The sequence below is a fragment of the Rhinatrema bivittatum genome, chromosome 4 (genome assembly GCF_901001135.1).
Source record: "Rhinatrema bivittatum chromosome 4, aRhiBiv1.1, whole genome shotgun sequence".
NCBI classification, from domain to species: domain Eukaryota; kingdom Metazoa; phylum Chordata; class Amphibia; order Gymnophiona; family Rhinatrematidae; genus Rhinatrema; species Rhinatrema bivittatum.
Window position 1 is genome coordinate 114,256,377 of NC_042618.1, and position 18,152 is coordinate 114,274,528.

At 50.4% G+C, this 18,152-nt stretch overlaps 1 protein-coding gene across 3 annotated transcripts in view; it reads right to left on the bottom strand.

The window, feature by feature from the left end:
• The window catches only part of RBM25 (RNA binding motif protein 25), a 287,767-nt gene that overhangs the window by 104,897 nt on the left and 164,718 nt on the right, over window positions 1-18,152 (bottom strand). For all 3 annotated transcript variants that reach the window (XM_029598715.1, XM_029598714.1, XM_029598713.1), the window contains exons 12-13: window positions 985-1,058; window positions 538-688 (exon numbers count right to left, since the gene is read on the bottom strand). In XM_029598715.1, coding sequence (XP_029454575.1) covers window positions 538-688; window positions 985-1,058 — 225 coding nt within the window. The remainder of the gene's footprint in view (window positions 1-537; window positions 689-984; window positions 1,059-18,152) is intronic.

The window sequence follows — 18,152 nt, forward strand, 5'->3', positions numbered from 1 at the left end:
AACAAAGGTCAGTTTTCCCAGGGCCAACCTGGGTGGCTCAGTAGCAGTGCTGTTCACTGCCATACAGAGGGAAGCAGAATTCACAGTCCTGGGTGGGGGTTCATAGTCATCTTGTAATGACATCTAGTGGCTGAATTTTGGGCTTCACAAGGATCCCTTGCGCACAATCCCTGGTGAAGGACTGTCACCACAATAACTTAACCAAATTAGGTTGGGAGGGCATATAAAATAGGGGAAAAATCCCCAGGTAGCTGAAAATATCTTATAGTACCAGATCCCTGGTATGATTCTTAATGAATTGGAAGTCCAGAAGGAAGAGGAAACTACTGTTGGATCAAAAAAAAAAAAAAAGAAAGAAAGAAAAACTTTACTCAATATCAGTTACCCTCACAGTATTAAAAAACAAAACAAAAACAAAACAAAAAAAACAACTTTCCAAATGAAGCACTTCCTGGGATTTTAAGCATTTCCTATTTTGTCAAATCATCAGTATCTGAGGCACAAATCAGGGTAAAAGGATGCCTAGTTTTTCTTTACCCTCTGGAGCTCTGCATCTGGGTCTGGATGCCCTTCAGCTAAGAGTCTTTGTCTGATTTCCTCCAGCTCTTCTTTTTCTCGTTTTCTGTCCCGTTCATCAGCTTCTATCTCTTTTTCTCTGTCTCGTAATCTCTTCTGTAGAGCACTTCCCCTGCAAAAGTAAGATGCTGCTCAAATGCTATGTTGGTCTATCCAAGCCGTTCAGAGACTTTACTCTGCAGCATGCAAGTTGTAGTTTGATTTGGAACAAATACAGTAAGATGTGCATGGGATGGGTGAGAAAGGTGGTCTGGCATAATGAACGAAAGATGGTGGCCAAATATCAAGCCATGGATATGTCCCTAGAATGTCTCATGTTTATGCCTTCCTGTGACAGGTCCTTTTTTATATTAATACTCAAATTAGCAGTAAATATGAAACTTAACATTCATCTTATCTGGCTCATACCTATAATATTTTGGATCATCTCGGTCATCATCATAATCTTCCAAAAACTCTTTTAGCCTTTTGGCTTCTTTTGCCTAGAAAAAGAAAATTTGTCCAGTGTCAGAACAAACAATCTTATATGAATACTCAGTACAACAGGAAAGGTTTCTCCCCCTATACAATTTCTTTTTTTCCCTTCAGGCTTTCAGGTTAATCACAGGTTTCACTGTATGAGTGGAGGAGTAGCCTAATGGTTACAGCAGTGGGCTATGAACCAGGAGACCAGAGTTCGAGTCCTGCTGTCCCTTCTTGTGACCTTGGGCAAGTCACTTTACCCTCCATTGCCTCAGGTACAAACTTATGGGCCGATACAGTAAAGTCCGCGGGAGTCTGTATTTAAATTAGGTGACGCGGTAAAAATGGGGAAAAGGAGGCGCTAGGGACACTGCGTCCCTAGCGCCTCCTTTTTGACAGGAGCGGCGGCTGTCAGCGGGTTTGACAGCCGACGCTCAATTTTGCCGGTGTCGGTTCTCGAGCCCGCTGACATCCACGGACTCGGAAACCGGTCGCCGGCAAAATTGAGCGTCCGGTTTCCGGCCCGACAACCGCGGGCCAAATTCAAACTTTTTTTACTTTTCGGGACCTCCGACTTAATATCGCTATGATATCAAGTCAGAGGGTGCACAGAAAAGCAGTTTTTATTGCTTTTCTGTGCACTTTCCCGGCGCTGGAAGAAATTAGCGCCAACCTTTGGGTCGGCGCTAATTTCTGAAAGTAAAATGTGCGGCTTGGCTGCACATTTTACTTTCTGTATCCCGCACGCATACCTAAAAGGGCCATCAACATGCATTTGCATGTTGAGGGCGCTATTAGGTGCCGCGGGTTGGACGCGCGTTTTCCTCCCCTTACTGAATAAGGGGTAAGGGAAAACGCACGTCCAAGAGCAGGCTAACAGTGCTCTCCGTTGGCGCGTCCGTGGCATCGGGCATCCCTAGCGTCTGTGGCATCGGGCGCCCCAGGAAAAGTGGCTGTGTGGGGGTTAGGAAACAGACGCTCAATTTTATGCCAAGACTTATTTTCATGTTTTTGGGGGGGGGGGGGGGGGGGGGAGAACCGGTTTGCTCCAGCAGATGGAAACAAAGTTTCGCTGACACTGGCATATAACCTGGTGTGCCACCTGCAGTCCCTGTACCCAAGGTCAAGATACCTCGGAACATAAACATCCCACATAACATGTCTCCCTGAACGAACAGTAGGATGAGAAATTCCATAATGGAAAACGATCCTTTCCAACTTTAAAAGAAGAAACCTTAATAATCTTTGCCATTCTTCAGGCTATATACAATAACAGAGCGAGTGGACTCTCCAATCCTCGTCACTCAAACTGGGCGGGACTCTGGACTAATCTGTGGCACTACAGGAATGAAACCAATTTTCCTTTCCCTGTATGTATCCAGATCAGTCCAGACTCTGGGATGTACCAAAGCTTCCCTATCCTGGGTGGGACTGATAGCCTTGCTTGAAGTACACTTTCCCCAAAGCATCTTGGAACCTGGACATCCAAACAATATCTGATAAAAGTGTGCAAAGACTTCCAAGTAGCCGCACTACAAATCTCTTGCGGCGACACCTGACAACATTTGGCCCAGGATGCTGCTTGCGATTGAGTAGAGTGAGCTCTCAATCCCTCAGGAACTGTGCGACAGATGAGCTCCAGATACCGAAGGACTGAACGGTTCACATCCAAAAGTCTCAACTCTCTCTCACGAGAGGCACCCTTGCATCCAGAGCCGTAAAGGCTGGTAATTCCACCAAATGATTCAAATGAAAGGACGAGACCATCTTCGGAAGGAAGGGACCGTACATAGAGATTCCATCATCTGTAATCCTAAGAAAAGGATCCCTGTATGAAAGAGCTTGTAACTCCAAAATCCTTTATAATTGCTCTTCGGATCGCTCAAACGGAGCCGAACATACATTTGAATGTGCAGCCAAGGCCACCCCCTGGACCTTATCTCTAAGGCAGCCCAAGGCTGCCACCTGAGCTCTAAGGGAGTTAAAAACCAAACTGTTCACCAGTCCCTGTTGCAAAAAAGCCAAAATGTGGGCGACCGACGCTCAAGTAGGATCAACCCCCTGCTCTATGCACCCTCACATAAGCCAAGGACATTGAGGTCTTCCAAACTTGTAACAAGGTGGAGATGACATCCACGGGATATCTTTTGGCCCTCAGATGCTGCCTCTCAAAAACCAAGCCGCAAAACAGAGGTGAGCCGCCTGATCTGAAAAAAATGGGACCTTGGCGCAAGAGATTGGGCAGATAAGCAAGATGCAACGATCCGGCCACCACGAGACCGATTATCTGCAACCCAAGGCTGCCAAAAATACCACTCTGGGACCACCAGAGTCACCTCTCCTGGATGAATCTCTATTCGCCTGAGTACCTTTGTCCACCAGCAGCCATAGTGGAAAAACATACAGGATGAGAACTCTAGTCGGCCATGGGAACACCAAGGCATTGACTCCCTCTGCTTTGTGTTCCTTTCTGTGACTGAAGAATCGCGGAGCCTTGGCAATGCTCTGAGGTGCCATCAAGTCTAAGCGGGGGACGCCCCAACAGACGGATAAGCCGCATTGCTTCCTCCAACTCCCACTCCCCGGGATCCAGCTGACGACTAGGAAACGCACCTGAACATTGTCTATCCCGGCTATGGGAGAGGCTGCCAACAACACTAGATTCTGTTCTGCTCAGTGAAGCAATTCCTGGGCTTCCAGAGCCATCGCCCGAGACTTGGTATCCCTTGGTGATTGATGTAGGTCAGTATGGTCTCATCAGCCGATAAAAATCTCACTGGCCATCCTCGTAGAAAATAAAGAAAAGCCTTCAACGCGAGGCACATTGCCCTCATCTTTAAACAATTGACAGACCCCGACAACTCTTCCCGTGTCCACCGGCCCTGCGCTGACTGATTTTGACACACAGTTCCTGCGCATCCAGAAAGGCTGGCTTCAGACTACCATCCAGTTCATAACTTCCCAGGGAACACCCAGAGTTAAGTGGTCTTGACCAAGCCACCAAGAGAGACTGGACCTGGCTACCTCCATCCAAGGCAACAGCAGATAAAACTGTTTCGACAATGGATCCCACCGGGAAAGCAATGCGCTCTGCAAAGGAAGCCATGGAGCCGAGAACCTACAAGTCATCCCAGAACCTGGGAACCACAGACCCCAACAAGCCGCAAATTCGCCTCTGTCGCTTATCGATTCGCTCTGAGATGAGAAAAACTCTCCCAATCTTGGTGTCAAAATGTGACTTTTATCAATCTTCTCTTCTTCACAATAGTCAGTTGCCAACGGGATATCAGACATCCCAACTGAATATATGGAAGGATAAGGGAGTTACTACCATAGGGCACATGATGTCACAGGGATCGATTCTGTCACTGGCGGGGCTGTCGGATATCTTACCCTTTAAGCACAAAAGACTTTCTGGCGCATGCACAAGTGGCACACTTTATACAAACGCTGCAGCGCGCCAAAATGCTCCGACCGGGCCGATTGCTGTTTGAGTCCCTTGTTCGATAAAGTAATAAAATTAAGGGCCCCATTTCTAAGATCTATCACGCCTTTTTGAGAGATACGTTAGAGGTTTGCAACCATGAGAAATTATGGGCCGTGGATCTGGGGGAACAGTTAAGCTCTCAGACTTGGGAGGTCATAATGCATTTTGCCAGGAGATGTTCAATCTCGGCTGGACTACGTGAGAATTGCTATAAAATGATATATAGATGATATCTTACCCCAGATAAAATCCACAGGATTTATCTGGTGGCATCGGATTCCTGTTGGCGAAAGTGTGGCCATAGGGGGACTTTTTTTCACATTTAGTGGTCCTGTCAGAAAATTCAATCCTTTTGGGAAACCATATTCAATTGGTTGAGTACTTTACTTCAAGTTACTCTGTCTACCTCGGCTATCATTGCCCTGTTGCATGTGTATCCTGAAGTCCTAACTAAGACACACCAGAGATTTTGTTCCCACACTTTTATAGCTGCCCGTAATTTGATAGCAGTACGGTGGAAGACAGACTGGGTGCCCCAACTGTCGGAGGTCATAGATAAACTCACATCTACTTTTGCCTAGCCTCACTAACGGCCACCAAATATGGGAAACGGCCTTCTTTTCTTAAATCTTGGAAACCATTTCTTGACTATATTGTACAAATGTAACTCGATATTGATTGCAATTGTCAGTAGCTTTTTGAGGGAAAGTTAACATTTTGGGTGGGAGTGCCTCACATTACTGTATCACATTAACTTGACTTTCAGGATGTGTTAGAAGTGTCCTGACTTTATAAGTAATACGCATTATGACAGTGTGGTTTGCACACGAGTAGCCACTCTATACTTTCGTTGCCTTTACAGCCTGAAGCAGCTTGGTTATAGCTCCGCTAAGCCTGCGAAGTTTGGGGGGGGGGGGGGAGGGGGGAACGGGTTTTTTTTTCTGTATTCTGTTTTCATGATGATATGGCTTTTGCACTGTTATGTTGAAAATCAATAAAACTATTAATTGCAAAATGTGTCCCCAGGAACTCCAACACCTGGGGAAGGAGCTAGCTGACTCATGGACAGATTTACAAGCCAACCCAGAGACCTTAAACGCTGCAGTACCACTGCCACCATCTGTTTGCACAAATCCTCTGACTTTGCCCAGAAAAGCCAATCATCTATATATGGGTGAACCAAATTGCCCTCCTGGGAGAAGCTGTCACCACAACCATCACCATGGTAAAAGCTCTTGGGGTCGTCGCCAAAGCGAAGGTGCAGGACACAAAAACTGAAAATGCATCATGAGAATCATGAACCTCAAAAACCTTTGATGATCTGGTCGAATTATTGTGTCTAAGTAAGCTTTAGTCAAAACGAGAGATGCCAGAAACTTACCCTTGCGCACCAGCCCACTCACCAAACGCAGAGTCTCCATCTGAAAACGAAGAACTCAGAGCCACGTTCACTTTCTCCAGATCCAGGATCGGGTGGGAAGGTCCCTCCTTTCTTTGGAACCACAAAGTAAATGGAGTACCTGCCTGTTCCCCACTCCCCCATGGGATCAGGAATGATGGCACCCAGCATCCGTAGACTGTCGATCTCCCGAACCACCCACCTAGTTTGTGTACATAAAAGCAGTCACCATGAACAAATCTTTTGGCAGGCGGGCATGCAAATTCTAACGTGTAGCCTTGTTTATCACACTTAGGACCCACTGATTTGACGTAATCCTGGCCCATGCTTTGAAGAAAAGAATCAACCAACACTCTATAACTAGGACCGAGGAATGGGCCTACCTTGCTTCACTGGATGGACTTGGAACCTGACGCTCCATGGCTGGCTTTCAGCGTCGAGAGGACTGGTACCAGGACTGCTGCCTCCTGGTGCCTTGTCTCTGGCCCCCTTCTGAAGCCCGACTCTGCCAAAACCACAGATTCACCCTACGGCGAGAACGCATGGAAAAGGACCCTTTGCTGCTCTTTGGCTTATCCTCCAGCAACCTAAGCCCTCTGCTGTCATTCAGCAGTTTTACCAGCTCCTCCAAGTCCTTGCTAAAAACATTCTCCCCTTAAAAAGTAACATCCCTAATTGAGATTTAGACCAAACGTCCGCCGACCAGTTCCTCAACCAAAGGAGCTGCCTGGCTGAGACCGGTGACATCATAGTCCTGGAGGATGTTCAGATGAGGACATATAAGCATCCACTCCATAGACCACTATGGCTTCCAGCCACTCGGCCTGTGTTGCCTCTTGATGCTGACAGTGCTTTCAAGTCGCTTGGTCTGTTTACCAGACTGCAAGTGTGGAAACCCAGCGTAGACTAGTCCAAAGCATAAAACTACTGAACACCACAGCCCAAATGCCCAGTGCAGATAACTCAAATCTTTTTGAGCTGGACCTCCCAGTTCCTGTCTTGCATGTCCTTAAGCACCACCGAACCAGCCACAGGAATAGTCATCTTCTTTGTAATAGCTACCACTAAGGCATCCATCTTTGGTAGCCGCAATAATTACAAAGTGTCCCCTATGCATGAATACAGCTTGTCCAAAGCTCTAACCTTCAGATCAGGTTCAGGACTCCCCACTCACGGAAATTTAGCTTCTTTACCGACTTATGGAAAGGACAAGGCCTTCGTCGGATCTTTTAAGCCTTCTATGATGGATCTACCTCCTCATGATCAGAGTCTTCTCGTGTTTCCTTGATTTCCTGCCCCTTTAGCACATACGGAATCAAGGGTCACAACTCTTCCCTGTGGAAAAGACAAACCACCTTGGGATCATCCAAATCCATGGTCAAGTCTTGCCCTCGTCCCTCATCCGAGCTTGAATGGTCCAGAAAAGAGTCCAGTACCGGAGGGTCCTCCGCCAGAGGCTCCCCGACTTCTGATTCTCCCAAAGGATCACCTGTGTCCTCTAAATATTCAGGCTGACATAGGACTCACCGAACCCTGGTAGCCGCTCTAGTACGCACGTACTGGGTCGTTTGGAATGACACGGCCCCTGAGGCTCCTTGCGTGCGGGAAAACAGCGTCCTACCGCTTTCCTGGCCAGATAAGCTTTGTGAAGCCAAAGCACAAAATATGGGGGGGGGGGGGGGGGGGGATGACTTGCTGGGTCCTCAGGATACTCCCCCAGGAGGTCCTCATCCCAGAGGCTCCCGAGTTCCCCCCCCAGGCCTCCGCAGGTCTTCTACCAGCTGGGAACTGTGGTAGGGGGAAGAGCTTCCTCTCCCCTTGCAGCCTCGTTCGCCGCTTCAAGCAAAATTCAAAATGGCCGCCATTTCTGCATGCATCGGGAAGGGGCCGGCTGCAGCAGGCTGTCCCCATAGTGACCTGATGCCTCTGCTGGTGCTCCTGAACTGCCCTCTCCTCTAGAGGCAGCTAGAACAAAGGGCGGTCTAAGCCTGCCACGCGCGCGCCTCCCAGCACCTTAAACAGTGGCTGCTGTGCGGCATGGCTCCCGATACATGCCAGCATTGCTGATTAGAGGACGCAGAGTAAGCAAAACAAAAACTACTTTGCCGGTCCACCTGTTTCCCACTCCACCGCGCCAGAATCGCCTTCTCTCTCTGGGAGGCAGCAGGATCTGCGGCCGCTGCATGCGAGCCCCTACAGCCTAAGCACTTCAAGCCATACAGCATTCTCCCTCAATGGCAGCCTGCGGGAAAAGAACACCAACAAAGGAGAGGAGCACATGGGAAAACCTTTGAATGCCGTGTCGTGCACGGTGAAAACCGCCCACACCCAACAGAAGGCAGAGCCTTTCACTGGCAAGCCCTTAAAACTCTGCTCCTTTTTTTTTTTTTTTTAAACTTTAAGAAGCAAAGGAACAGAAGAGGCACTTTCCCCTTTCTGAAGGTGGGCAGCAGGCTCCTTTAATCCTCCTGGGGCAGAGGGCACTGGATCCACCGGCTTTCTGCCACAAAGCAATTAAGAGTCCCCCAACTTCTTGCTCGTCCATCTCAAGACCAGGAGGGATAGCCCCACCAGGGCCTACCAACCTCCTGGGAGGTATTACATTTTTTTTTTTTTTAAAGTTTAGTTGAAACTGCAGGTATGCACATCTACCATCTGCTGGAGACAGAGAAACACTGAGGGACTGCAGGAGGCACGCTAGGTTATAGAGCAGTGTCAGTTAAACTTTCTCCGTCTCCATCTGCTGGAAGGGAGGCATTAAACTCAGGAGTCTGCACTGATCTGGGTAAGTACAGGGAACACTATGATATTAAGTCGGAGGAACCACAGAACATGGAGAAATTACTTACCTGATAATTTCATTTTCCTTAGTGTAGACAGGACTCAGGACTAATGGGTTATATGCTCCCCTGCTAGCAGATGGAGACAAAGTCAGGTTTCAAAGCTGACATTACCTTAGATATACCACAGCGACTTCAAAAGCCGTTGTGGACATACTATTGAAAAGCTTAATTAAAATTTGATTACAACTTGATTGAAAACGAATAACTGTAATTGTACTCAAACATAAGCACTGAATCCCAGCAAGATTATAGATGCCCTGATCTAGGGATTGGGCGACGGCTTACCCGTAACCTCTTGGAATTGAGATTCACCTTATGTGTGATTCCATGGCACAGTTCTTGGGCAGCCGTGGGAGGGATGCTGAGTGCATCTGTCTACACTAAGGAAACGAAATTATCAGGTAATTAATTTCTCCATTTCCAAACATGTAGCCAGATGGACTCAGGACCATTGCGATGTACAAAAGCTACTCCCGATCAGGGCAGGAGTCTGCCCAAGGTCTGGTCAGCATCACCCATGCAAGGCTACGTCCTCTCGTGCCTGCACGTCCAGGCAATAGAACCTGGAGAAGGTGTGCAAGGAGGACGACGGCACCGCTCGGCAGATGTCGACAGGAGACAGTAGCTTAGCTTCCGCCCAGGATACTGCCAGGGCCCAAGTGAAATGAGCTTTAACCTGAAAGGGTAATGGCTTCCCTGCCTCTACATAAGCTCTCGTGACCACCTCCTTGATCCAGCGAGCTATGCTAGCTCGCGAAGCTGGTTTGCTTTGTTTCCTTCCACCGTGAAGAACAAAGAAGCGATCCATCTTGTGCACCGGTTCTGAGAGTTCTAGATACCGCACTAAAAGCCTACTGACGTCTAAATCACAGAGGAGGCAGTAGTCTTCCATGTCCTTATGTCTATCTAGGGATGGTAAGGAAACGGATTGATTCAAGTGAAACTCCGAGACTACCTTGGGCAAGAATTAAGGAACGGTGCGAAGCTGTAATGTTCCTGGCGTCATCCAGAGGAATGGTTCCAGACACGACAATGCCTGTAGTTCAGAAATGCGACGAACTGAGCACATCGCCACCAAGAACACAGTCTTCAGCATTAACAGGCACAGGGATAGACTGTGCAACGGCCGAAAGGAAGGCTCTGCTAAAATGTCCAATACTAGATTAAGATTCCACAGGGGAACTGGCCCATAGGGGTGGTCAGAAGTGTTTAATCCCTTTTAGGAAGCGGGCGAAATCTGGGTGCGCCGACAGGTGGGCTCCGTTCTCACCTCTGAAACAGAAGAGAGCTGCTACCTGGACCTTTGAGGAGTTAAGGGGCAGCCCTTTATTCAGGCCGTCCAATAAAAATTCCAGAACCAGCGGATTTTGGCCATCCGAGGGCCAACCCCGTGGTCCTTGCACCAGGCCTCAATATTCTCCAGATCTGCACATCCGCTAAAGATGTCGAAAACTTCCAAGTGTGGCGCAAGCTGGAAATTACTGCCGCCAAATACCCATGCTTCATCAGGCAAGCCTTTTCAAGGGCCAGACCGTAAGATAAAACCGAGTCGGGTCTTCATGAGGGATCGGACCTTGTTGGAGCAGGTGCCTGTGTGGAGGAAAGCAGAGAGGCTCTCCACTAGAAACCTCCGCTTGTCTGCATACCGTGGGCTTCTGGGCCAATCCGGAGCCACTAGAAGGACTAGTCTCCTGTGGTGCTTGATCTTGCGAATGACCTTTCCCAGCAGGGGTCATAGAAGGAAGGCATACAGTAAGTCCTCATCTGGCCAGGCCTGAACACGGGCATCAATCCCCTGGGATTGCTGATCTCTTCTGTGATTGAAGAATCAGAAGACCTTTGCATTGTGAGATGTGGCCAGCAGGTCGATGGATGGGAGGCCCCAGCGATCTACTAACAGCTGAAAGGTTCTGGCCGACAATGCCCATTCTCCTGCATCCAGACTTTCTGCTTGAAAGTCTGCTCTGACATTGTCTTTCCTGCAAAGTTGGAGGCCGAGATCATCCATAGGTTCAATTCCGCCCATTCCAGGGACACCTGCTGGCTCTTGGTTCCTCCATGGCGGTTGATGTAGACTACCATTGTTGCTTTGTCAGACATCATGTGGCCTGTCTGACCCTGAAGCCTGCGGCTGAAGTGCAGACACGCTAATCTGACTGCCCGGGCTTCCAGGCAGTTTATATTCCAATGCCCCTGGGTCGCTAGTTCCTGACAACGAGCTACCCACCTCCTGGAAGCTCATGTTTGTCGTGAGAACTAGCCAGTCCGGTGGCTCAGGTGAGTCTCCTGCAGCCACCACTGAAGCCGAGAACATACTTCCATCGGTAGGTGTAGGCGAATTGAATAGTCCTGGCACAGCGGGTTCCAATGTGACAGCAGGAAGTGCTGGAGTGGCCGCATGTGCCCCCTCACCCACAGTACTACCTCTCCAGAGTTGATGCCTGATGATGGCTCCACACACTGGGCGTATCGTGTTTGTCAGCTGGCACACTTGGCATATCATCTTCCTTATCCTCGAGGGTGGAAGGAAGAACTTGTCCTGTTTGATGTCGAACTGGACACCCAGATACTCTAAGGGCTTGAGATTGCTCTTGTCCATGTTTACGACCCAACCAAGCTCCTGAAGCAGGATCATGACCCTGCTGGTCACCTGGAGGCTCTCTTCTAATGACTTTGCCCAGATCAAACAGTCCAAGTATGGGTGCACTAGGATTCCTTCTTTCCTCAGTGCTGCTGCCACGACCACCATAATTTTGGAAAATGTCTTGGGGGCGGTGGCCAGGCCGAAGGTCAGAGCCTAGAACTGATAATGGTGGCCTAGCACCGCAAAGCATAGGAAACGCTGGTGGTCTTGTCGGATTGGAATGTGAAGGTAGGCCTCAGAGGTCCAGGGAGGTTAATAACTCTCCTGTCTGTATAGCCATTATGACGGAGTGCAGAGTTTCCATGCTGAAATGAATTACTCGTAGATGATGGTCGATGCTCTTGAGGTCCAGAATAGGGCCTTCTTCTTGGGTATAATGAAATAGATGGAATAGCGCCCCATATTTTCCTGGGGCATAGGTACTGGAATTATAGCCGTCAAATTGAGGAGCCTTGTCAAGCTATATTCCACTGCCAGCTTCTTGTGCCAGGAGTGGCACGGAGACATCATAAAAATGTCGAGGGATGCTGCGAAACTCCAGCCTGTATTCTTCTCGTATGATATCCAGCACCTATTTGTCAGACGTGATCTCAACCCATCGCTGGTAGAAGAGGGATAGCCGACCCCTATCACCTCGTCCTGTGAATGGGTTGGCAAAACTTCATTGGGAAGTTCGGTTAAGTCTGATCCCGAACCAGCCCTTCTTTTTGGTTGTTGACTCCACAGCCATAGCTGTCTTCTGGCTACCACAACTGAGGCCACTCCTCCGGCTGAGGTACGAACTAGGTCAGAGCCAACATCCGCTAAAAAGGTAGCGGCAGGCTCTACAGCCTCTCTGGAAGGTGCTCCTGAGTTACCTGTCTCTCAAGAGAGAAGCAGGCACAAACAAGCCACCAGAGCACAGCAAGAAGCAATCCGTACTGACATTGCTGTCGCGTCAAAGACTTGTTTAACGATGGACTAGAGAGGATCCGACATAGAGTCCTGTGCCAGGAACTCCCAAGGTCTTCAGGATATGGGAAGCCAGGGCAGGCAACTCATCTCTATGGAAAAACCGTAACATGGTCCAATATGAATCTGCATCCCCTTCGTCGTCCGTGGTGTGTGGGTCCCTGATAGGGATACCCCTTGGTAAGGCAAGGCATGTCTCGAGACCCGCTGATAGGGCTGGGAGAGCAATACCTATCATGTGTATCCTTTAAGGCTGCTCCTCACGCCACTGGGATAGTTGTTCGCTTCGAAACGGCGCAGACCAGAGCGTCCACTTTGGGGGGAAAAGCAGGTGCTCTCTGGCCACTGGATCCAGTGGGTACAGAGCTTCCAATGCCAGACCTCCTTTAAAACTGGCTTCCGGGGCATCCCGTTCCAGGTCAATCAACTCCTGGATGGCTTCCAGCATAGGAAAATAGCAAGAGCTTTCCATAGAGAGACACCAGGATGGAATTCTTCTTAGGATCCGTCATAGAGTCCTGTGCCAGGAACTCTCAAGGTCTTCAGGATATGGGAAGCCAGGGCAGGCAACTCATCTCTATGGAAAAACCGTAACATGGTCCAATATGAATCTGCATCCCCTTCGTCGTCCGTGGTGTGTGGGTCCCTGATAGGGATACCCCTTGGTAAGGCAAGGCATGTCTCGAGACCCGCTGATAGTGCTGGGAGAGCAATACCTATCATGTGTATCCTTTAAGGCTGCTCCTCACGCCACTGGGATAGTTGTTCGCTTCGAAACGGCGCAGACCAGAGCGTCCACTTTGGGGGGAAAAGCAGGTGCTCTCTGGCCACTGGATCCAGTGGGTACAGAGCTTCCAATGCCAGACCTCCTTTAAAACTGGCTTCCGGGGCATCCCGTTCCAGGTCAATCAACTCCTGGATGGCTTCCAGCATAGGAAAATAGCAAGAGCTTTCCATAGAGAGACACCAGGATGGAATTCTTCTTAGGATCCGTCATAGAGTCCTGTGCCAGGAACTCTCAAGGTCTTCAGGATATGGGAAGCCAGGGCAGGCAACTCATCTCTATGGAAAAACCGTAACATGGTCCAATATGAATCTGCATCCCCTTCGTCGTCCGTGGTGTGTGGGTCCCTGATAGGGATACCCCTTGGTAAGGCAAGGCATGTCTCGAGACCCGCTGATAGGGCTGGGAGAGCAATACCTTTCTGGCTGGGGTTCAGTCCAGACAGGGGCAGGAGGGACCGATTGCACCTGATGAAGGCTTGAAGGCCTTGAAAAAATTCCACCCAAGAAAAGGCTGCCAGGACCATACCTAGCCCAGGAGGAACTGGGGTAGGTGCGGCTGAATTTCCCTCTCCCTGGGTAGACACAGCCCTGGGATTACTCAGATCCAGGGTGCTACTGGACAAGGTCAGGGTTGACCCATCTTCTGAATGGGAGGAACCGGGCTTAGAGAGGTTCTGGGAGTCCAATCCTCCCTGGGTCTCTTCACAGTACTGACACAGAAAAGACTCCAGGTCAGACTGTGTAGCCCTAATATGGCAGGCAGCACAAAGAGCGTCGCTTATGCTTCTTTGCTGCCAGGGCCATAATTAACTGTAGCTGTGCGCTCAGCCAGCTAGCACTAGGAATCTAGTGCGCACAGATCCAGTACCAGTTCGTGTAAGTAGAAGCACTGTATGTGCGACCCTATGCGCGTGTATATGCACGAGACTGTGCGCACCAGTATGCGCACACATATACGTGACATTAAGCGCATAGCACGTGCACAGAGCCAGCACGCATCGCGCGTACCAACAGTTATGGAGGGTAATGGAGATGCACAAAACTGCACGCAAGATGGTGCCGTTGCAGCCCACCACGTGGAGTGCCCACTGAGCCTGAAGCAGGGCCTAGCCCATCGGGGGGGGCTGGCTCAACCCGCTTGGAAGCTCCCTTCCCTTACCCCGAGAAAGTCGTCTGTATGGTGCACTGAGCAAGGAGACCGGGGGAAGACTTACTGAAGTCCCTCCACATCTCTGAACAGGAAAGAATCCTTTCTTTTTACTTACCTGGGCTCAGTGCTTACCGGCTGAGTACAGAGACTGTCTCTGGCTACACGGGGAGAGGGCTTTGGCTATCACTGCTGCGCTCTGCTTCCAGCACCCACTGCCTTTCTGCTGCTTCAGCAGCAAAGTCCATGCCAGAACCAGCTATTGGACCAAGGCACACCTCTGAGGGATCTCGGAAATCACCTCAGGAGTTCTCAACTGGGGAAAGTATCACCTCAGGAGACCGGGGCTCAATGATCTCTAATTTGGAGGTAAATTTTCCTATTCCGAGTACTGCAATCCCACTATACCACCAATGCTGGTGTAGGAAAAGAAAGGAAAATTATGTTTCTTACCTGATAATTTTCGTTCCTGTAGTACCAAGGATCAGTCCAGACTGCTGGGTTATGCCTCCCCTCCAGCAGATGGAGTCAGAGAGAAAACTGAACGCACCCCCCAGATATACTGGTGTGCCACCTGCTAGCCCTCAGTATAATGAATAACAAAGCAGAGAAAAAACACCTCCGCCCACCATAGCAACTGTCTAGATCAAGCAGTAACGTTAAGAACAGTAATCGCCTAAGCGCAAAGAATTCCTTCATTGTGAAAATGCAAAGCGCAAACTAAACAAACCGCACATATGGAACACCATGTCCCAAAAGGTAAAGACGGAAATTCCACTTACCAGGTTCCAGTGGTACAGCACAGTGAGTAAAAAGCATCTCGAGCGGACTCCCTTGTGTACAAAAGAGGGCGGGCGTCTGGACTGATCCTTGGTACTACAGGAACGAAAATTATCAGGTAAGAAACATAATTTTCCTTTCCCTGTACGTACCAGGATCAGTCCAGACTGCTGGGATGTACCCAAGCCGCCTTAAATGGGATGGGACCCCGAGAGTCCCGCTCGAATCACACTGCTGCCAAAAGAATCAGCCGACGGCCCACGAACATCTACTCGATAATGGCGAGCAAAAGTATGCAACGACTTCCAAGTGGCAGCCCTGCAAATCTCCTGGCTAGAGACCTGAGTACTCTCCGCCCAGGAAGACGCCTGGGAACGGAGAGAGTGGGCTTTAAGCCCGTCCGGAACGGACTTACCACACCCAATGTACGTGGACGCAATCGAGCCCTTCAGCCAGCGGGCAATAGTAGCCTTAGAGGCCTGTAAACCCTTTTTGGGCCCTTGCCACAACACAAACAAGTGATCCGACCGCCGAAAAGCATTGGTGACTTCCAAATATCGCAAAAGCACTCGACGAACATCCAAACGCTTCAAGTCGGAACCGTGAGAAGACTGCAGCTCCTTCTCCGAGAAAGACGGCAAGTCCACAGACTGATTAACGTGAAAAGCCGAGACCACCTTAGGCAAGAACGAAGGAACCGTACGCAACGACACCCCTGAGTCCGAGATACGCAAGAACGGCTCCCTGCACGAGAGCGCCTGTAGCTCCGATACCCGACGCGCGGACGCTATAGCCACTAAAAACACTGTCTTGAGGGTGAGATCCTTTAAAGTGGCTCGCTTCAGCGGCTCAAAGGGCGCGACGGTGAGGCCCTTGAGTACCAAATTCAGGTTCCATGAAGGACAAGGGGCTCTGAGAGGAGGACGCAAATTTCGTACACCGCGCAAGAATCTGGACACATCCGGATGACATGCGAGAGAGGAGCCTTCAATCTTTCCCCTCAAACAACCCAGAGCCGCCACCTGGACCCTCAGAGAACTGTAAGCTAACCCCTTCTTCAGACCCTCCTGAAGAAAAGTAAGGATATCCGCTATGACCGCCCGACGAGGCTGAACCTGGGCGGCCGCGCACCAGGAATCAAAAACTTTCCACACCCTGGCATAAGCAAGCGTGGTAGAAGGTCTCCGCGCGCGAAGCAAGGTAGAAATCACCGGTTCAGAATAACCTTTCCTTCTCAAACGCCTCCGTTCATAAGCCAAGCCGCCAGACAAAAGCGATCCGCTAGATCGAAAAATACTGGTCCCTGACGAAGAAGGTTCGGAAGGTGGCCCAACCGTAAAGGCCCGTCTCTGGCTAGATTGACTAGGTCGGCAAACCATGGTCTTCTTGGCCACTCGGGAGCCACCAGAATCACTGGACCCTGATGGGATTCCAGACGCCGCAACACCTTGCCGACTAAGGGCCAGGGGGGAAACACATATAGGAGGATGTGATAAGGCCATGGAATCGCTAGAGCATCCACCCCCTCCGATCCGTGTTCTCGCCTCCGGCTGAAAAAACGCGCTGCTTTGGCGTTGAGTCGAGTTGCCATCAGGTCTAGGCGCGGCACCCCCCATCGCCGGGTGATAAGACTCATCGCCTGGTCCGAGAGCTCCCATTCCCCGGGATCCAAGTGCTGACGACTGAGATAATCCGCTTGCACATTGTCTACGCCTGCGATGTGAGTGGCCGCGATGCGGGCGAGGTGGCGCTCCGCCCAGGTCATTAACAAGGACGCCTCGACCGCCACCTGCTGACTTCTCGTGCCGCCCTGGCGATTTATGTATGCTACCGTGGTTGCGTTGTCTGTGAGGACCCGAACTGCCCGTCCCCGCACCAAGGGCAGAAGCTGACGCAAGGCGAGGCGGACCGCTCTGGTCTCCAGACGGTTGATGGACCACGAAGCTTGGAGAGGGGTCCACGATCCTTGTACTGCCCGTGATTGACAGACAGCTCCCCAACCGGTCAGACTGGCATCCGTCGTCACTATGACCCAATTGGGGGGCTCGAGGTCCACTCCTTGTAGCAAATTGTCCGGGACCAACCACCACGCTAAGCTGGATCGCGCCGGCTCCAACAGAGGTAACTGTACTCCGTAATCCTCGGATTTCTGATCCCAGCGCGAAAGGAGAGCCCTTTGTAATGGCCGCATATGAGCAAAAGCCCACGGTACCATCTCCAGAGTAGACACCATATGTCCAATGACCTGCATATAATCCCAGGCTGTGGGCAAGGGGAGACCCAGCAGCCTCTGCACCTGACACATCAGATGCTCCATCCTCTGCCGAGTCAGGAATACCTTGCCCACCAGGGTATCAAAACGCGCCCCCAAAAACTCCAACCGTTGACTTGGAATCAGCTGGCTCTTTGCAAAGTTGACCACCCAGCCTAGCGACTGAAGTTGCTGGACCACCATCTGGACAGCCCGGTTGCAGTCGCTCTCCGATTTCGCCCGTATGAGCCAATCGTCCAGGTAGGGATGTACCAATACCCCTTGACGACGCAGGGAGGCTGCGACTACCACAAGAATCTTGGTGAACACCCTCGGAGCCGTAGCTAGGCCGAATGGAAGGGCGCAAAACTGGTAATGTTCTCCCAACACCATGAATCTCAGATATCTCTGATGCCGTTCCCGGATTCCGATGTGGAGATACGCCTCGGCTAGATCCAAAGAAGCCAAAAATTCTCCCTTGTGGACGGCCGCAATAACAGACCGTAGAGTTTCCATGCGAAACCGGGGAACGCGTAACGCCTTGTTTACTCGCTTCAAATCCAGAATAGGACGGAACGTACCTTCCTTCTTCGGGACGAGGAAATAAATGGAATAGCGGCCCGTTCTTGCCTCGTCCGAGGGAACGGGTAGCACCGCTCCGAGGGCCCGTAAGTGGTTTACCGTCTGGGCGATGACCAGCTGCTTTTCTCGAGGCCCGCAAGGCGATATCATAAAAAAGTCCCGGAGGGGCCGAGCAAAGTCCAACTCGTAACCGTAGCGCACCACGTCGAGAACCCACTGATCCGACGTGATTTTGACCCACTCC